General features: G+C 40.0%; 2 protein-coding genes across 6 annotated transcripts in view; both read right to left on the minus strand.

Annotated features, from left to right (window-relative positions):
- The window catches only part of ccar1 (cell division cycle and apoptosis regulator 1), a 30412-nt gene extending 16778 nt beyond the window's left edge, over window positions 1–13634 (minus strand). For 2 of the 5 annotated variants that reach the window (XM_057848882.1, XM_057848879.1), the window contains exons 1-6: window positions 13583–13634; window positions 12542–12708; window positions 6989–7167; window positions 6809–6913; window positions 6615–6647; window positions 68–264 (exon numbers count right to left, since the gene is read on the minus strand). In XM_057848882.1, coding sequence (XP_057704865.1) covers window positions 68–264; window positions 6615–6647; window positions 6809–6913; window positions 6989–7167; window positions 12542–12659 — 632 coding nt within the window. In that variant the 5' untranslated portion in view covers window positions 12660–12708; window positions 13583–13634. Of the gene's footprint in view, window positions 1–67; window positions 265–6614; window positions 6648–6808; window positions 6914–6988; window positions 7168–12541; window positions 12709–13209; window positions 13490–13582 lie in introns of those variants that run through there. The other 3 variants (XM_057848880.1, XM_057848881.1, XM_057848878.1) reach the window with 3 other exon arrangements.
- A 612-nt stretch (window positions 13635–14246) lies between these two features.
- zgc:110319 (uncharacterized protein LOC796111 homolog) lies at window positions 14247–17497 on the minus strand. The gene is made up of 8 exons (XM_057848645.1): window positions 17410–17497; window positions 16970–17055; window positions 16760–16895; window positions 16519–16585; window positions 16181–16292; window positions 16037–16100; window positions 15209–15383; window positions 14247–15000 (listed from the first exon to the last, which is right to left on the minus strand). The coding sequence occupies exons 1-8, from the start codon at window positions 17475–17477 to the stop codon at window positions 14932–14934; spliced, it is 777 nt and encodes a 258-aa protein (XP_057704628.1). The 5' UTR covers window positions 17478–17497; the 3' UTR covers window positions 14247–14931.
- Between the last annotated feature and the right edge of the window lie 39 nt (window positions 17498–17536).

Here is a 17536-nt window from a genome sequence, read left to right on the forward strand (position 1 = left end):
ACAACACAAGAAAACAGTCACTCACGTTTGTCCGGAATAAAAATCAGAAAACAAGTCTGCACTTCACCTTAACTGAAAGAAAACGTCTTCATCCACAAAGCCAAAAGTGTCATGCAGCTTGTTGACCACTCCAGTGAATACGCGCTGCTTCTGTGGCTGCTGCTGCTGTTGGTGACTTGAGCGCGGCGTCGGGTAGGACACGGTGATCTGTGCCGTCTGCTGGGGATTGGACAGGCTCAGGCTCGTGGGCAACGCCACTGGCGGCTGAGGGGCGAAAATCAGAATTGTTTATACATTTGCCACGACAGGCACAATTAATTCATTGGCTGCCATTGATGGCGAAAGAAAACATTTTGACTGGGAGGGCTCACTGCCAACCCCTCCCAGTGAAAATGGATCGGATTTAGGCGTGGGCGATTTTGTAATTTTGATCAGCCGTGATGTATTTACTTGATCAAACGTTGTGGAAATGCAGCTTGACTTAAGTTTGGCAGATAGAAAACAGTGCATCAAAGACAATAATTTCAATAGTTTAAGTTTCAATAGTTTAAGACATCTATTGCACACCAGTTAATTTCAACTGGAAAACTACACACACACAAAGAAAATGACTTACTGTGTATTAAAATACAAAATCCACTTTGTTCATAACGAGTTATCTGAATACTAAAATAATGAAAGTCACTCTTTATGCACCAATTAAAATTAACGGCGGTATTTAACTCTCATAACAATGAATATGCACACAAATGAAAACATTCAGAGAAGAAAGTGAAAAAGATTCACAGGGAGGGATATGCTCTTTGTACGCTGCCAAAAACAAGTGAGTGCAACAACGCGCCATTGGGACTTCTACCACTCGATGTTACTGTCAGTTCTACGCGAAGTGCCACTACCTCTGAGTGGGCATACAAATAAAACTGGGGTGTCTTATCCCTGAAGGGGCAGTTTCTTTTCTATTTTTAATAGGGGTGCACGATATCCATTTTTTAAAAACCGATACCGATATCTATAACTTCCTGCTCCTCAAGGCCGATACCGATACGATAACTGATTATATAGAATTTTTCAATCTATATTCACCTGAGTTTGTGAACACCTGTAGGTCAAAAATACTAGTGATTGATCCAACATAGATTTGCCTCTGACCAAACCAGAATGAATTTTCATGATAACATGAACATTATAATGAACAAAACAAAGACAAGAACAGTTCTGACTAGACCTGTCGCGATAACAAATTTTAGTGTGCGATAATTATTCTCATAAATTATTGCGATATGCGATATTATTGCGCCCCCCCAATTTTTAAAAAACTAATTTACAATAACACAGTGAGAATACATTATATATTAATTGATCAAGTACACCCATTTAAACGCGATTAATATTGACTAAATTCAAAAATACTTTTAAAGAAATCACTAAAAACAATAGACCATGCCTCAAGTAAAAAACAACAATATTGATACCGCACAAAAACACAGAATAAATAAAATGTGTTAAAAAAAAAAAATTGCAATTAATAACTTAAGCATTTAGGCAAATTAAAACTTTTCCCGTCATAGCCTCTGCAGCGGTGTTCCATAGGGATGCAACGATAGTTAAGTCACAGTTCGGTACGACTTTTGATACGAGGGACACGATTTTCGATCCGATTCAATACATTTAATGCTCTGTTAAAAAAAAAAAAAAAAAAAAAAAAAAAAAATTGTTTCGGGTTGGTTTTTTTTTTTGCTAACGAGCAAAAATTAAATTGGCATCATATAAACATGCATTTTAGTGCATAATATTTATGTGCTTACTTCTTACTGATCTGAAAAAAGTTTGTATAAAAGTGCTGAGAACTATCTTTACTGTTTGTAAAGTGAGGCAGGGCACACTGTTGACTGCTACAGCTCTCTTTGCAGCTAGGTTTACTACATGAGCAAGACATCCTATTTGTGGTCCGAATCCATCTGTGTCACGTACTGAATTAACAATATTTGCAACATTATCTATAGTCACTGGTATGGATTGATTTGGCCTTCTTAACTTCCATTCAGTCATGATAGTTTAGAATTCATCTATATCAGCGGTCTCAAACCGACTCCACAAAGGGCCGCAGTGGGTCCTGGTTTTTGTTCCAACAGATCCAGCACAAACAGTTCAACCAATGAGGTTTCTACTAACATAAGCAGCACCTGATTGCAATCAACTGATTACACTTGTAAGAAACCAGATTGGTGAAAAGGTATTTGTCTCGTTTGGTTGGAATGAAATCCAGTACCCCCTGCGGCCCTTTGAGGACCGGTTTGAGACCACTGATCTATATCAGGGGTTCCCAACCTATTCCACTAAGGCACACTGTGGGTGCAGGATTTCATTCTTACCAAACAAGATGACAACACTTTTTCCCCAATCTGGTGTTTTACAAGTGCAATCAGTTGATTGCAGTCAGGTGTGGCTTGTTTTAGCAGAAGCCTCATTGGTTCAACTGTCTCTGCTGGATCGGCTGGAACAAAAACCAGGACCCACAGTGTGCCTTGAGGACTGGGTTGAAAACCCCTGATCTATATAGTATATGGACTACGTGTCCCATAATCACTCTGGGCTCACGTAGCCAATGGCATCGAACGTAGCACATCTAGTTTGCCATTTCATGATATCTAGTGTGTGGGCGCATTAAAAAAGTTAGCAAGCACCGCTGAAGTCACGTCTGCTCATTACTACACAACACCAGATTTTCATAAACAGGACGAGTTTGAAGCACAGCGCTCTTAATTTCATTCAGCTGTTCTGTGTCAAAGCGAGGTTGTTCGTAGCAGCCAAGTTGGTAACAATGTTTTGGCGGACTTCGTTGTAAATATCCGGCGTTGTGCTGAAAAATAGCCGGCCCGCGTGAAATGTCACTCCTGACGGGAACGCCCACACATCAACAACACCGGCGCGCCGTAGATGGTCCACAGTCACTCCGGAGCACTGACGCGGTCGGCATACGTTGAACAATAGGATATAATGGGAACAATTGGCTCCGGCGCTAGTTTTTGCCAGACCTGGAAGGAAGATGCATTTTGCGCAGTTGGTAACGAACTGTTAACAGCACGTCAGCCGCACGCGCGCATGCACGTGCACGCGAGGCGATAAATCGCAGCGGAAAAATGACCGCCTTCATTTTAATTTATCGCTTGATAAATGGAATTATTGCATATTGCGACAGGCTTAGTTCCGACTTCTAAAAAGTTTTTTTTTTTTCTCCAAATAAATATAATTTGATTCAATCACATAATTTGATTCAATCACAATCAATCAGTCAATATCATTGACGATGTGTTCCCCTGAACAATAAGCACAGAACTAAAACGAACATAAACCCCACAAGTATTGTGCTTTGTCAGCAGAAAACATTTGGTGCAAAAGGAGAGGAGACTTTTGTCATTTTTGTCCATGAAACAACTTTCTTAACCTGGCAATTATAGGACAGCAAGCCTATCAATAACTAAAAGGCCTCTCAATAACTTGTAAACATAACACTGTAAAATGCAAACATTTGCTAATTGCCATAGTAAGGTTCATCACTCAGTGATGGAAAAATAACGCCTCTAGAACAGTAACAAAACTTTGCATACTGGCAAAACAGGAGTGGAAACAAACGCTCAAATTCCAATCCGACATTGTGCCAAAAATATTAATAGGCCCGATAATATATCATGTTATTGGATTTATTGGGATGACGTCATAATTCCAGTGTTTCCCACAGGATTTTAGGAGACTGTGGTGGGAGGGTCTCTGACCATAGGATTTTTTGAAACTGTGGTGGTGGGCTGCATCGGAGTCGGACAGCCACACCATGTCGTGCCACGGCGAATTTTTTTTTTTTTTTCATTATTTTTTCCCCCAAGAAGAACCATAACAAAGATATATTTGAAATATTTCATTAGCTAGGCTAATGTTATAGCTCTCAGCTACGGTACATGTATGTAAAATGCGTTGCTGATTACAGCTACGTTACCCTATGTAATAATGCGACTTTTTTTCTCGTAGCAATAGTACGACTTACATCTCGTAGTGACTCAGGGTTGGCAACCCAAACTGTTGAAAGAGCCATATTTGACCCCCCCCCCCCAAAAAAAACTGATACAGTATGTCTGGAGCAGCAAAAAATTAAAAGCCTTGTACAAGCCTTATAATTATCAATACTAGCTATATTAGCCTACTATAAAAATGAATAAGTTGGCTAGAAATACATAATTAGCCTTCATGATTAAATGTTTATTTTCCCTGCAGTGGATCCTATAGCGCACCACGTGACTACTCCGTTGTACGATGACACCACAAGTTTAACTTCATTACAATATTAATGAATTGAAAGAATGTTTGTATCATGTTTGTCCTCCTAGAAATCCTATTAAAACAAAAAATATATTTCCCTCCCCCATCTTTTTCCATAAAAAATAAAGCTCCGCAGCAGCACTAAAGAGCCGCATGCGGCCCAAGAGCCGCGGGTTTCAGACCGCCGTCGTAGCCCTCCTTTTTCCTTTTTATTTGACCCTCATAAGTACTACATTACCACAACAATAACAGTCCTTCTGTCAACTGACCCATTTACAGGACTGGGGGAATTCTAATGGTGTAAAGTTTTTCTTGATTCGGTGAGAAGGTGAATAGTTTTTTCCCCGTTGTTCGTGAACTAAATTTCCACACAAACGCACATCGAGGTACCATTAACTTAGCAAGGAGAGGTATGAGAGTCATTTTTCGAGTGTCCCAGAGCTCGCGAAATTGGGGGGGCGGGGGGGCGCATTTATCCAACTTTCGTCAGCCGTAATTGTCTGAAGTTGGCGCGTCGGTGTTGTGCCGAAAAATAGCCACTCCACGCGAAATGTCCCCCCGACGGGAGCGCCCACACGTCACTCGTACAAACAGCCTTTTCTTACCAATCGATGGACACGGAAACGACGTTCTTGTACCGTGAATATGTATCATTTTACTCTGCTTGAACTAATAAATACTTTACTGTGACCAACGCTCTGAAAATAGAGCAAGGCTTTATTTTGGGCCCCGCCTCTCTGCGCAAGTTCAATCAAAGTTTGCTTTCCGTCCAAGACGGCCGTCCACCGCTCACTTTCGCCGAAAAGTCCGATCCAAACTATTGTAATGCCCCGGATATGGGGAAGAAGGAGAGAAGTCTGTATTTGCTTACCCACTTGATTGTGGTAACAATAATAAAGAAAAACAATAACAAAATAACAGCGGGCTGCTACGACATGCGACCGCTCTCTCTCGCTATCTCGCTCGTTCTCCTATTCTTCCTACTCGTTCCCCTTGCGTCTCTTAAATGAATAAATAAATAAATAAAATACTACTCTAAAATGCTGCTCTCACTCGCGCGGGTAGTAGAGTGGAGTGGGCTACAGCTGTGTAATCGGCTGACTGACGCATCTGATTAGTATCTTTTTTTTTTTTCTCGGCGGGGTGGGGGGGGGGCGCAAACGAGACTGTGGCGGGCCCAAACGAGACTGTGGCGGGCCGCCACAGTCTCTTTCATTGGTGGGAAACACTGAATTCCTATTATTGGACCGATAATTATCAGACCGATAATTATCGTGCACCTCTAATTTTTAATCTTCTATACCGCCACAAAGATGAGCCATACTTTAAATACATTTCTTGCAGTGTTGGGTGATTTTCTTAGTATTTTTGTATGTTTATTTCAATTCTTTTTATGAATAGACATTGTACGTACGTAATTTTGAGTCTGTTGCTTCAAACATTGACTGTGCAAATTGCTGTTTGTGAGAGGCATTTCAAGATTATCAGGTTCGGCTTAACAAGCAAAAAAACAACTGAAAATTTAATACGTGGGATAAAACAGTCAGAAAGGGGCCTTCAAGCTTGCAACGGTCTAGCCCTTGCACAGGTCCTAGACAATGGCATTATTAGAGAAATATCAACAACATTGTGCACCCAGCACACACACATTAATGGGGTGATATGCCATTTCACAGTTCTCAAATATCTTCAGTGTGAATGTGTACAATTCGTGCTCATTTTAACAGAAACATCTGATGAAGTATTAGTCTGTCTATTGCTCATATGGTCCATTTCAAATCTTAAATTACTGTAGGTAAAAGTGCATGGCAGTAGCAGAACTGCCAAACATGGTATTTTTATTTTGTTTTATTTTTTGAGTACACATGTAGGCGCGAGGCATCCGCAGGGCCCGGGGCTCAATTTTGTACTTTTCCTGCTTGAAATGTACGCAGACTTCTGTACGACTGCGAGTTTAATAAATTAAACTTGCGATTTGGCGCACTCATTTGTCAAATTTGCGCCAATCAAGGATTTAGTGTGGGAGGTTTAGCGTGTTGATCTTCCTATTTTGCGCTAATATGCCAAAAAGTGCGTAAATCCCCCAGCCTAGCTTCAACACTACTGCATTAATCTCATAAACAGCCCCTACGAAATCTTCAGGACTGATTCTGTCACCAGGACGGGGAAATTTTAAACCCTGGTATTACGGTATTAAAGTATTTTAGTCCAGATTACCACCAATTCGTCACCTATTGCCATCAATAGAAACCAGTGAGTTACATGAGAGTATTCTTATCATGTTGCAGATGATTGCATGTTACCTGTGACAGCAGTGCCGGTTGAGGCTGTGGAAGCTAGAATAAGAACCAAAAAAGTATTTTTAAAACCACCATAAACGAGGGATGGGTATTATAATCCAGGTTAAATAAAAAACTAAATTGCTCAGTTCACTACTTGTATGTACTTGTTAAAGTCCGGTCAGTGTGTTGAGTGTAACACAAAGACACCGTTTCACCTGATGAGGCACGCTGTACAACTGCTGTTGTGGCGGTTGTTGTGGGGGAGGCTGCTGCTGCTGCTGTTGCTGCTGATACTGCTGGAGGGCTGAATTGATCTGCGACTACAAACACACACGCAGCTAATAAAACACTTGTGACACACACGGTTACTACACCCTTCCCGCGACGTGACTGACCTGCTGCAGTGCAGCGGCGGCAGCAGCCGCTGCTGCCTGCTGCTGCAAGGCAGCGGTCTGCTGAGACAATTGATAGTTGGCTGCGGATTGGTTGCCGAGAGAGGCAGCGGCCAATGCCGACTGCTGGGAGTAGACGGCAGGGGAGGCTCCCAGGAGGGAAGGCTGCTGAACGCCAAGGGCTGTGGAACATGAAAAAAAATATTGGATGGAGTAATAAAGAAGTGAAAAATTTTTATAGACATGGTCAGGCATTTTACACTCAACTGCAACCCTTAGCAAAATATATGGAATCACCAGTCTCGGACTACCACTCACTCAGACATTTTATTATGTAGAACAAACTCAGATAAAAAGCTTGAAAAAATAATTAATCAGAAGTGCAACTCTTTAGCATTCAAAAACACTAAAAGAAATGAATAAAAAAACATTGTGGTGGTCAGTAAATGTTAATTTTACAGAGCAAGTGCAGGGAAATATAAATTCACTCCAATCTGAAGAAAAAAATATGGAATAGCTCCATTTTGAGTAGAAAATAGACACACCCATTCAATTGACTTTCCTTGATTGGGCCCCTGCCTCAGATTAGATCTGCTCGTTAGTCAGCAGTTAAAAACAGTGCAGTTATCACACCTTGGTGGGCTGCTTGACCAAGTGGATTCACAAGAATCATGGCTCCAACAAGAGACATGTCTCTTGAAACCAAGGAGAAGATTATCAAATTTTTTGAAGAAGGAAACGCTTCAATATGGTTGCCAAAGATGTGGGCTGTTCACAGTCAGCTGGATCAAAAATGTGGACCAAGTACAAACAACATGACAAGGTTGTTAAAGTGCCTGTGACACGAAAAAGCATGTTTATTTCATAATACACGCGGTATTTTATGCCCCTGAATGATATGGACCGCTTGGATGTGTGTGGAAGCGATCACTATTTTTATTTAGTTTTTTTAATCCCGCGCCATGAAAATGAGTGACTTCCGGCTTCGGTCTTGCATTGAGGAGGAGGGCGCTGTGACGTGTACGGTAGAAGACGTCCTCTTCACGCTACAGTGTACTGTTGTGTATGAGGACGAAGGATTCAGCTGATTTTGCGGTTTAATGCGTTTATTTTTCGCATCATGCCAGCCAAACGGCTGCAGAAAAATCATTCTGTATGAGGGAGAGGCGTATGCGCCTTTTTGGAGTTTCAAAAGGTTCCCATTCACCGTGGATATTGGGCAAGCCCTACTACTGTGGGACCATTGGACTTACGAGGAAGTGAGTAAACATCTTGTTTTGTATTATGTCAAATACGAATACAGCGATTACAAAGTAAACACTACAAACTTCCTTTAAATAAAGGAATACTTACGTTTGATCATTGATAGGCATGTAAAAAGCTCTCCTTATGCTCATTAGCAGAACGTTAGCTGCACAACAACTCCAGCCACCCTCCTCCGGGGAACGAACTGTAAATTGCTCTCCGCCGGGTGGTTTGCCGATCCGCAAAGACAATCGACAACCGGGTCATTATGTCAAATAATCCAGGCTAGTTATGTGTGATTTTCCGCTTCGAAGACTTTGAAAAATCACTCGGTTCGGGTTAGCATGTCGGCTAGCTGTCACTCCTTCTGGTTTGTTTACATTCTCTGAAGCCGGGGAAGGGAAATGATATATGTCCGATTTAGGTGTCATAAAATATCGTTTGGGAGGTGCGACAGTAAAGGTGAAGTCGACAGTTTTGACCATTATGGAGTAATTTTGCCATGTCGTCCTGAATAAATGCATTTTTATTGTTTCATATTTCGTTCAGCACAAGATTGTTATTTGTCATGGCCATGCCATTTATTTAGCAATTGGGGAAAATACTTGGATAAAAAGAATATCCTGTAAAAATATTGAAGTAAAGAGACAGAAACACTGACATTTTGCCGCTCTCTTCGTCGCGTTTTCCTCGTTGTGAATAGTTCCCCCTTGACGGGCTGACTGGTCCTTCTCAAGCCATTTATATAGCTATTGGGGAAAAATACTTGGATAAAAAGAATATCCTGTAAAAATATTGGAGTAGAGAGACTGAAACAATGACATTTTGCGGCTCTCTTCGTCGCGTTTTCCTCGTTCTGAATAATTCCCCCTCAATGGGCTGAATAGTAAAACCGATGAGCCCAGTCTACCGCTGACGTCATCCACCTGTTGGGGATGCTAAAGCCCTATAATGGTAGGCGTGGCTAACCGGCAGATTAAAAGACTAATTTCTCGTCATCTGTGCTTTGCTAAATTGTTGTATATAGTCGAATCGTCTCAAAATATGATTCTAATTCACATAATAATGCCATTTAAGACTTTTTTTTCTCGTGTCGTATGCTCTTTAAGCATACTGGTAGACCGAGAAAGACTTCCAAATGTCATGACAAACAACTAAAGGCCACATATCTTGAAAACAGAAGATGTACAACAAGACAAATGAAGAAATGGGAGGAAGCTGGAGTCAAGGTATGCGACAGAACTGTGCAAAATCGCCAAAAGGAAATGGGATTTTCCATACAGGAAAGGTAAAAGGAAACCATCATTGACAAGACTGCAATGGGCTAAGGAGAGGCAATCATGGGCTGTGAATGACTGGATGAAGGTTATTTTCAGTGATTAGTCAAGAATCTGCATTGGATAAGGTGATGATGCTGGAACTTTTGTTTAGTGCCGTTCCAGTAAGATTTACAAAGATGCCTGCCTGAAGAAAACATCAAAACTCCCTCAGTCTTTTGATGATTTGGGATTGCATGTCAGGCAAAGGTACTAGGGAGATAGATGGCTGTGGTTAAATCTTCAAATTTTTTTTTTACAAGTTTCCATTGAAATTTTAGACAGCTTTCTTATCCCTTCAATTGAAAATATGTTTGGGGATAATGAAGTCATTTTCCAAGATGACAATGCATCATGCTACGGAGCTAAAACTGTTAAAGCATTCCTTGGAGAAAGACTAAACCAGTCAATGTCATGGCCTGCAAATAGCCCAGATCTCAACCCTATTGAAAACCTGTGGTGGAAATTGAAAAAAATTGTCCACAGCAAGGGTCCGACCTGCAAGGATGATCTGGCAACTGCAATCAAAGAGAGTTGGTACCAAATTGATGAAGAATACAGTTTGTCACTCATCAAGTCCATGCCTCAAAGACTGCAAGCTGTCATAAAAGCCAGTGGTGGTGCTACTAAATACTAGAGATGTGTTTTGATTGTTATTTCTTTGTTTGATGATTCCATATATTTTTCCTCAGAATGGAGTGATTCTATATTCATTTCCCTGCACTTGCTCTATGAAAGTAACATTTACTGACCACCACAATGTTTTTATTCATTTCTTTTAGTGTTTCTGAATGCTAAAGAGTTGCACTTTAAACTATTTTTTTCAAGCTTTTTACCGGAGTTTGTTCTACATAATAAAATGTCTGAGTGAGTGCTCGTCCGAGACTGGTGATTCCATACTTTTTGCTAGGGGTTGTATACAATGGATAATTGTATATGAACGGTAATCTCAGCGTATGCGCTGTAGTAGTTAGCAGAAAGGTCATAAATAAGGCAAAGTATAATTGAGATCTTGGATACATGATAAGGATGACAATAAACAGTAAGGGGTTTTCCCCTACATATACAGGATTGTGGCACACCGCCACACCAAAATATAAGCCGCCATGCCTTGCAAATGAGATGATTTAAAAAAATATATATATTATTAAGGTCGTTTCAAACCAGCGGCAGCATAGTGTGTAGGGTTCAGCGGCAACCTATTCATTTTGTATTTTAATGTTTGGAACAATGCGCGGCCCCCTTAAGAGACATTCGGACTGGGGAGCTGATACGTAGGAGGGACGTAAGTAGGAAGCATCGGCGAACGGGCGAGATAGTGGTCGCATGTCGGGGCAGCCAGCTGTTATTTATTTATTTTTCTTTAGTATTGTTGCCACAATAAAGTGGGTAAGCCAATACAGATTCCTCTCCTTCTTCCCCATATCTGGGGCATTACAGAAGTTTGGATCGGACTTTTCGACGAAAGTGAGTGGTGGACGGCCATCTTGGACAGAAGGCCAAGTTTGAATGAATTTGCGCCGAAAGGCGGGGCCCAAAATAGAGCCTTGCTCTCTTTTCAGAGCGCCGCCACGCTAAGGTCAACAACGCATCCAATAGCAGAGGGGCAGGCGTACTTACAGTGGGGAGAACAAGCATTTGATACACTTTGATATCAAATACTTGTTCTCCCCACTGTATATTTGTGATATCAGGCCGTTTCGGCGTACGGATATACGCAATCACGGTTGAAAAAACCTTGATAAATTCGCTTTTTTTCAAGTTTTGTGAGCTCTGGGACACTCAACGTGCATTTGTGTGGAAATGTAGTTCACGAACAACAACAAAAAAACTATTCACCTTTTCACCTAAACTAGTAAAACTTTACACGGCTAATAGAATTTCCCCCTACTCCTTGAAATGGGTCCGTTAACAGAAGGACTATTATTGTTGTGGTAATGTAGTACGTATTAGGGCCAAATAAAAGGAAAAAGATGGACTACGACAGGGGCCTGCAACCTGTGACTCTAGAGCTGCGTGCGGCTTTTTAGCGCTGCCCTAGTGGCTCCCTGGAGCTTTTTCAAAGATTTTTGAAAGTGGAAAAAGATGGGAGGGAGAAATATATATTTGTTTTAATATGGTTTCTGTAGAAGGACATACATGACGCAAACATTCTTTCAATTGATTAATATTATAATGAAGTTAACATGAGGTGGTATTGTACGACAGAATAGTCACATTGTGCGTCATTCTCTATAGGATCCACTGCTAGGAAAATACACATTTAATCATGAAGGCTAATTATGTATTTGTTGCCAACATAGTCATTTTGATAGTAGGCTAATATAGCGAATATCGATACATAAAGCTGCTAATACAAGGCTTGGTCAAATATGGCTCTTTTAACATTTTGGATTGCTGACACCTTGACTACGAGATGTAAGTTGTACTATTGCTACGAGAAAAAAAGTTGTATTATTACATAGGGTAACGTAGCTGTAATGAGCGACGCATTTTACCGTAGCTGAGCGCTACGACATTAGCACGGCTAATGAAATATTTCAAAAATACCTTAGTTATGGTTCTCTTTGGGGAAAAAAAAACGTGAAAAAAAGAAAAAAATTCAGATTTGTCATTATATGACGCACTTTCGCCCTGGCACGACGTGGCGAAGTTGTGTCCGAATCCGATGCAGCCCACCACCACAACTTCAAAAAATGTTAGGGGAAACCATGTAGCATGCAAAAAAATAGTATCACACAGCGCTACTATTTTGTAATAGCTATTTAAAAATTCTGAAAATGTTCAATTCCTGACTACTGATGAACAGAAAAAAGAAGACTTTAATTGTGTAAAAAGAGTATTTCTTACAAACGGTAACTCTGGTTTATGTTCATAGAATCACGGACCACAATGGCCTTGAAAGTTCAGACAAAATTTTCTAAAACAGCCCGGACTTTAGCAGTCGTCTTTTCCAAAGACTGGCATTAACTGAGTTAAAGTTAACAAAACTCACAGTGCAAGTTGATGTCAAGAGACTGGGCTGTGTGGCCTGTATGGCCTGGCTGGGACACGGCGGTAGCGGCAAACTGAGTCGCCCAGGGCGGATTTTTCTGTCCCCCAAACTGGGCCATGACTCCCTTGGACGAAACCTTGTCTCCACTCTTGGCTTGCTGCTCACACCTTAAAAAAACATGCAATGAATGAAAACAATCACTGAACTACTCATGACATTTCATTGAGTATATCCTTAGTAACTGCTTATTTACAGAAGCATTCAAGCACACTTTGCATGACATAAGTGATCTGTGCACTTGTGAGCAAGAAGAAAACAACTAGAAGCTACAACGTGAGCATTGAGAACTTCGCAATCGCAAAGCCACAAACTGTCTTTTAATTTGACAGAATACGTAAGAGAACAGAACGCGAATCAATACAGCCAAGCTTTGAAACGCTTCATTATTACATGCTTTGCTCACGCAAAACAACTACAAAGTGGGTACCATTTTTTTCTCTAGTTTATTGACTTAAATAAGTACACGCGTTGTTGTGCAGCTATTTTAACTACTGCATTTTAAGAGCATCTGGTCACACTGTAAATCCCCAAAGCTATCAGGCTACACTTAGCCAGTGTTAAATGGCATTAGCCAAACGCAGAGTGCTACAATACTGTGAATTACATACTGTCACTGCAGAAATGCATTCGTGTGGTCGTATCATCATGGCGTCGGTAACAAAGCGCACCTTGCTCCAACTCCAGTGTTAGTTCGAAGGTAAATGATGTCGATAAACGCTACAAGGCTGGCGTAAGAACAACTAGCATTAGCCATTTTGGCCTAGCTGCCATACCGCCTCGTGCAAGATTTATTATGGAGGCCTCGGCGAACCATTTGCTGACACGAGCAGTACCAGCACAAGCCAAGATGTTACAGCAATGAGACTAATTGAAAAACAAGTCGCTTCAACAACTAGGCAAGTTAAGTAAAGAGCGAGGTTTCGTTTGTTCATTTTTTCATTGCATTATGTTATTGAGGAGTATTATCAATGCTTTACTTACCGCTGTCCACTGCACCCGGTCGTAAGCGTGGACACCACTGCGCGTGCGCGAGACTGATTTTTTTTTTTTTTAAAGAATGTTTTGCACAGAGCTCAGAGCTAGATATCTTTGGCGTGATGTGAACCAAAGGGGACGGACGTCGTTATTTGTCGGCCATCTTAAGGACAGAAGGCGGTCCGCGTCAGCGATTCAGTAATTTAACAAAACATTTAACAGAGGGGAAAAAAAAAATCATCATCCAGCCTGGATAGTAGCCCATTAATAATAGTTAAGGTTAATGCGCTTTGTTATAAACTAAAACGTGTGTAAAAATAGTTTAGTGAGGTAGTAGTGGAGTAATAAAGTTTTTTTTTTTTTTTTTTTTAATTAGACAATCACACAAACATTACAACATAAGTGGCATGGTACATTGTTAAACAACTTTAAACATTACAGACAAGCCTAATGAATTATCATTAATCCAACATCAGAAATTTCAATCACAAATAACTAAATAAAAAAAAAAAATTAAAAAAAAGAAAACGAGAAACAATACATTAAAATAAATATTTTTTAATTAAAAAAAAAATATATATATATATATTAATAGCAAATGAATTTTAGGGTCTAATGGCGAATCCAGCTCTACCACAATCCTAGTTTCAAAGCATTTTCCCCTTTCATACACTTCAAAGAAGAAAAATGACATAATTCTTTGTGCAAAATATTATAATTTGGAATAGATTTAAAATATTTGTTCTTATGTATGAAAAGTTAATCACCCACCTTACAGCCAGTTTCTGTTGTAAGATGGCCGTCAATGACATCATTCCTAAATCTACTGTTTTGTAATGCACTTTTAAATAAACCACTTTAAATCTTGATACTTCACTATGCTTTCAAAATTATAAAAGTAAAAATGTTAACTGTATGTAGTGTGAAAGGTGGAGGAACTGCGTTTTCTTTCAGTCCTAATGAATGAGTCATTGTCCAGTACTTGACTGTGAACTTTAATGTGAACACACAGAATTATAATACAGTTAATTGTAAATTTCAGTCTGAATACTCCTTCTATAAAGCAGGAATCACATCTTCATTACACATGTACAAACCCTTTCAAATATACAGTATTCATAAAGCGAAAATAAATACGACATCTTCAGCCATCATAGCCTGATTTCACAAAAGTGACCATGTTTTGTTGATACACTATGCAAAATGTGTATTTGCAAATCTTTATTTGCTTATGTGAAACCATTTCTGTGAAAAAAGTGAAGTTTATCTTGACGTGAATAGCAGGCACAGGTATATGCACAGCAACAGCGCTTTTGTTTCTCTGCTCAACCAGCAGTTATTAATAAACCTTTTGATCATTCTTGTAATTTGCGTTCCAGCTCAGAGAAAACTTTCGCGTTGACTTCGTCCACTTCATCTTCCACCTACGTACATGGGAACGAAAGATCAGTGAAACTGAAAATAAGGAATGCCGTTCAAACAAATTGATGTAACGGATTATCGAAATCTCCAAATTCAACTTTGTTGCAGTTGAAATGACATTTTTGTTAAAATTATCCCCTCTGATGCACACCTGCTATGGTCAGGCCATACCCGATCACCGCTATCAAATCAAATAATGTTAAGAATCACCTGCTCCACTGATTTTACTTCTGGAATGTAGAACTGCATCATGTTCTGAATGCCGTTCTTCAACGTCACCGTGGAACTGGGGCATCCTGTGCAGGAACCCACCAGTTTCAGCTGCACCGTGCCATCTACAAAACCTTTGAAGATCACATCACCGCCATCCTCCTGCACTGTTGGTCTGCATGAATGAGAGAACAAATAGAAAAATATTATTCTGGTTATATGTGATGGCAATTTTCATCATCCGTTCTCACTAGTACTGCAACGATTAATCTATTAACTCGAGTATTCGATCAGAAAAAAAATATTCGGATTAAATTTTGTTGCATCGAGTATTCGTTTAATTTAAGTGGTGTTGTAATGGTTTATTTTGAAGGTGTTTGCATTTAGATTTGTTGATTAGGGTGGGTACACTGCCCTCTGGTCTGCCTTTTGTCACATGGCTGAATCCAACTGCTCCCTGTTAAGACCAACGTAAGCCAAGTTTTAGTTTAAGCTAATGTTTTTAATGCATTCATAATTTAGTTTATAGGTATATTTAGCCGTTTTTTGTGGGAATATGTGTCTGAACCATTGGTTAAGAGCATTGTAAAAAAAACTTTAGCATTTTATAACATTTAAGCTAGCGGACTTTTTTCTATGTAAGTTAGCCAATTGTTCTTTTATTATAGATAGATCCTCATATAAAAAAAAAAATATATACTGTTTGAGGCTCAGCTCAGGTATTTTAATTTTTCATGTTCCTTATCCGATCACTTGATTATTCGAACTAGTTAGTCCATCGATTAATCGACTACTAAAATATTCGATAGCTACAGACCTAGTTCTCACCTTATTCTGGTGTCCAACAGCTCCTTAATCATCAATACCACTTCATCATCATCTTCAGAAACACCTAGGTGTAATACAAAAAAATTCAATGTTTGAATCAGGTCCAAATTTCCTTAATGTCACGGCACGCGTTACAATACTCACTACTTTCAGGATGCACTATTCCTGTTGTGATTGGGTCGCCACTCTCAAAAAATTTCGCCATGGCCTCCATAGCATTGTGCTTGATGTCTGTCCACGCCAAATCCTCGTCTACCTGTTGAGGACACTGCAGTGTTATTCAAGTTCCTTAATCAGTGATGCTTTAAGATACAAGTAATTCATTATTTATATCTCAGTGTACGGTAAGTCCACTGCCACCAGGCAATTCTCATATGCAATTTTTTACATGCAGGTGCAAGTCAAAGCAAAAACCGGCCCATATCTCAGAAAAGCCACAAGTCCGGTCACTAGCGCTGTCGAGAAGCTCATGTGATGCTTACTTTCGTGACGGTGATAAAGTCTGGGCCGAAGAAGACACTTTTCACTCCTTCGATTTCAAAGAGGTCTCTGTAGGACACGAGAGAGTCATTTCATTGTTTAACAATCAAACATAATCAATTCAACAATAAAAACAACAAGACCATGGGCAAGCATAAGATTAAATAAAATAAAGACAAAAAGGAACAACAACGCAAGTGTAATCTGAAACTACACAGAACAGAAGTCAATTTCTCTCCAAACCTGGCTAGAGGCGAACACTCTGTCGAGCGCTGAGAGGGAAAATCCATCGTCCCCCTTCCTAAAACCGGCTTATCTGGGATAAATTTCAAACTTCTTGGATTTGGCGTGTCTTCAGTCTGGATGGAAACATGTCGTGCTGAAAACAAAACCAAAAGGTGGGCAAGATGAGGTAAGGAAAATGATCAACGGATTAAAACAATAACTCCTCACTTGGGACGTGTGGGCTTCTGTTTGTGGGTTCACAAAGGACTCTCTGAAACTGGCTGTGGTATGACACTCCAGCCCTCTCTGGAAACCTTCAAGAAAAGTTACGTGTACAGTACTCAATAGTATGGATAAAATATAGGCTCAATTACTCGTTTTGTTTTCTCTGCAATACAGATTACTATGTATGCAATGTAAAATCCCGATCGATGTGAGCGATACACTCGTTGCAGACACCGGCGTATCAAATTACTAGCTAAAATAATTTACAATGTTGTCATCGATATCGACTACAATATAAACGTAGACGGTAGCTGTTGCCTTGTAGCAACAGCTTGATAATGAGTAAGCGTGATACCGCAAGATGTAAACACGTTTGACATATTCATCACAGCAGCCGCATAAATTCTGACGAAATGATACAACTCAAGCAAAGAAGCTCAAACCAGTTAAAAGTTGCATTTCTCGCCGTTCGCAGCAATTTATACAGAGGCCATCTCGCGTGCGCCGCCATCTTAATTGTTTTGAAAACGATTACGTCACATGAACTCCGTTGCCGTAAAAAAAAAAAAA

Source organism: Corythoichthys intestinalis, chromosome 10 (assembly GCF_030265065.1).
Source record: "Corythoichthys intestinalis isolate RoL2023-P3 chromosome 10, ASM3026506v1, whole genome shotgun sequence".
NCBI classification, from domain to species: Eukaryota; Metazoa; Chordata; class Actinopteri; order Syngnathiformes; family Syngnathidae; genus Corythoichthys; species Corythoichthys intestinalis.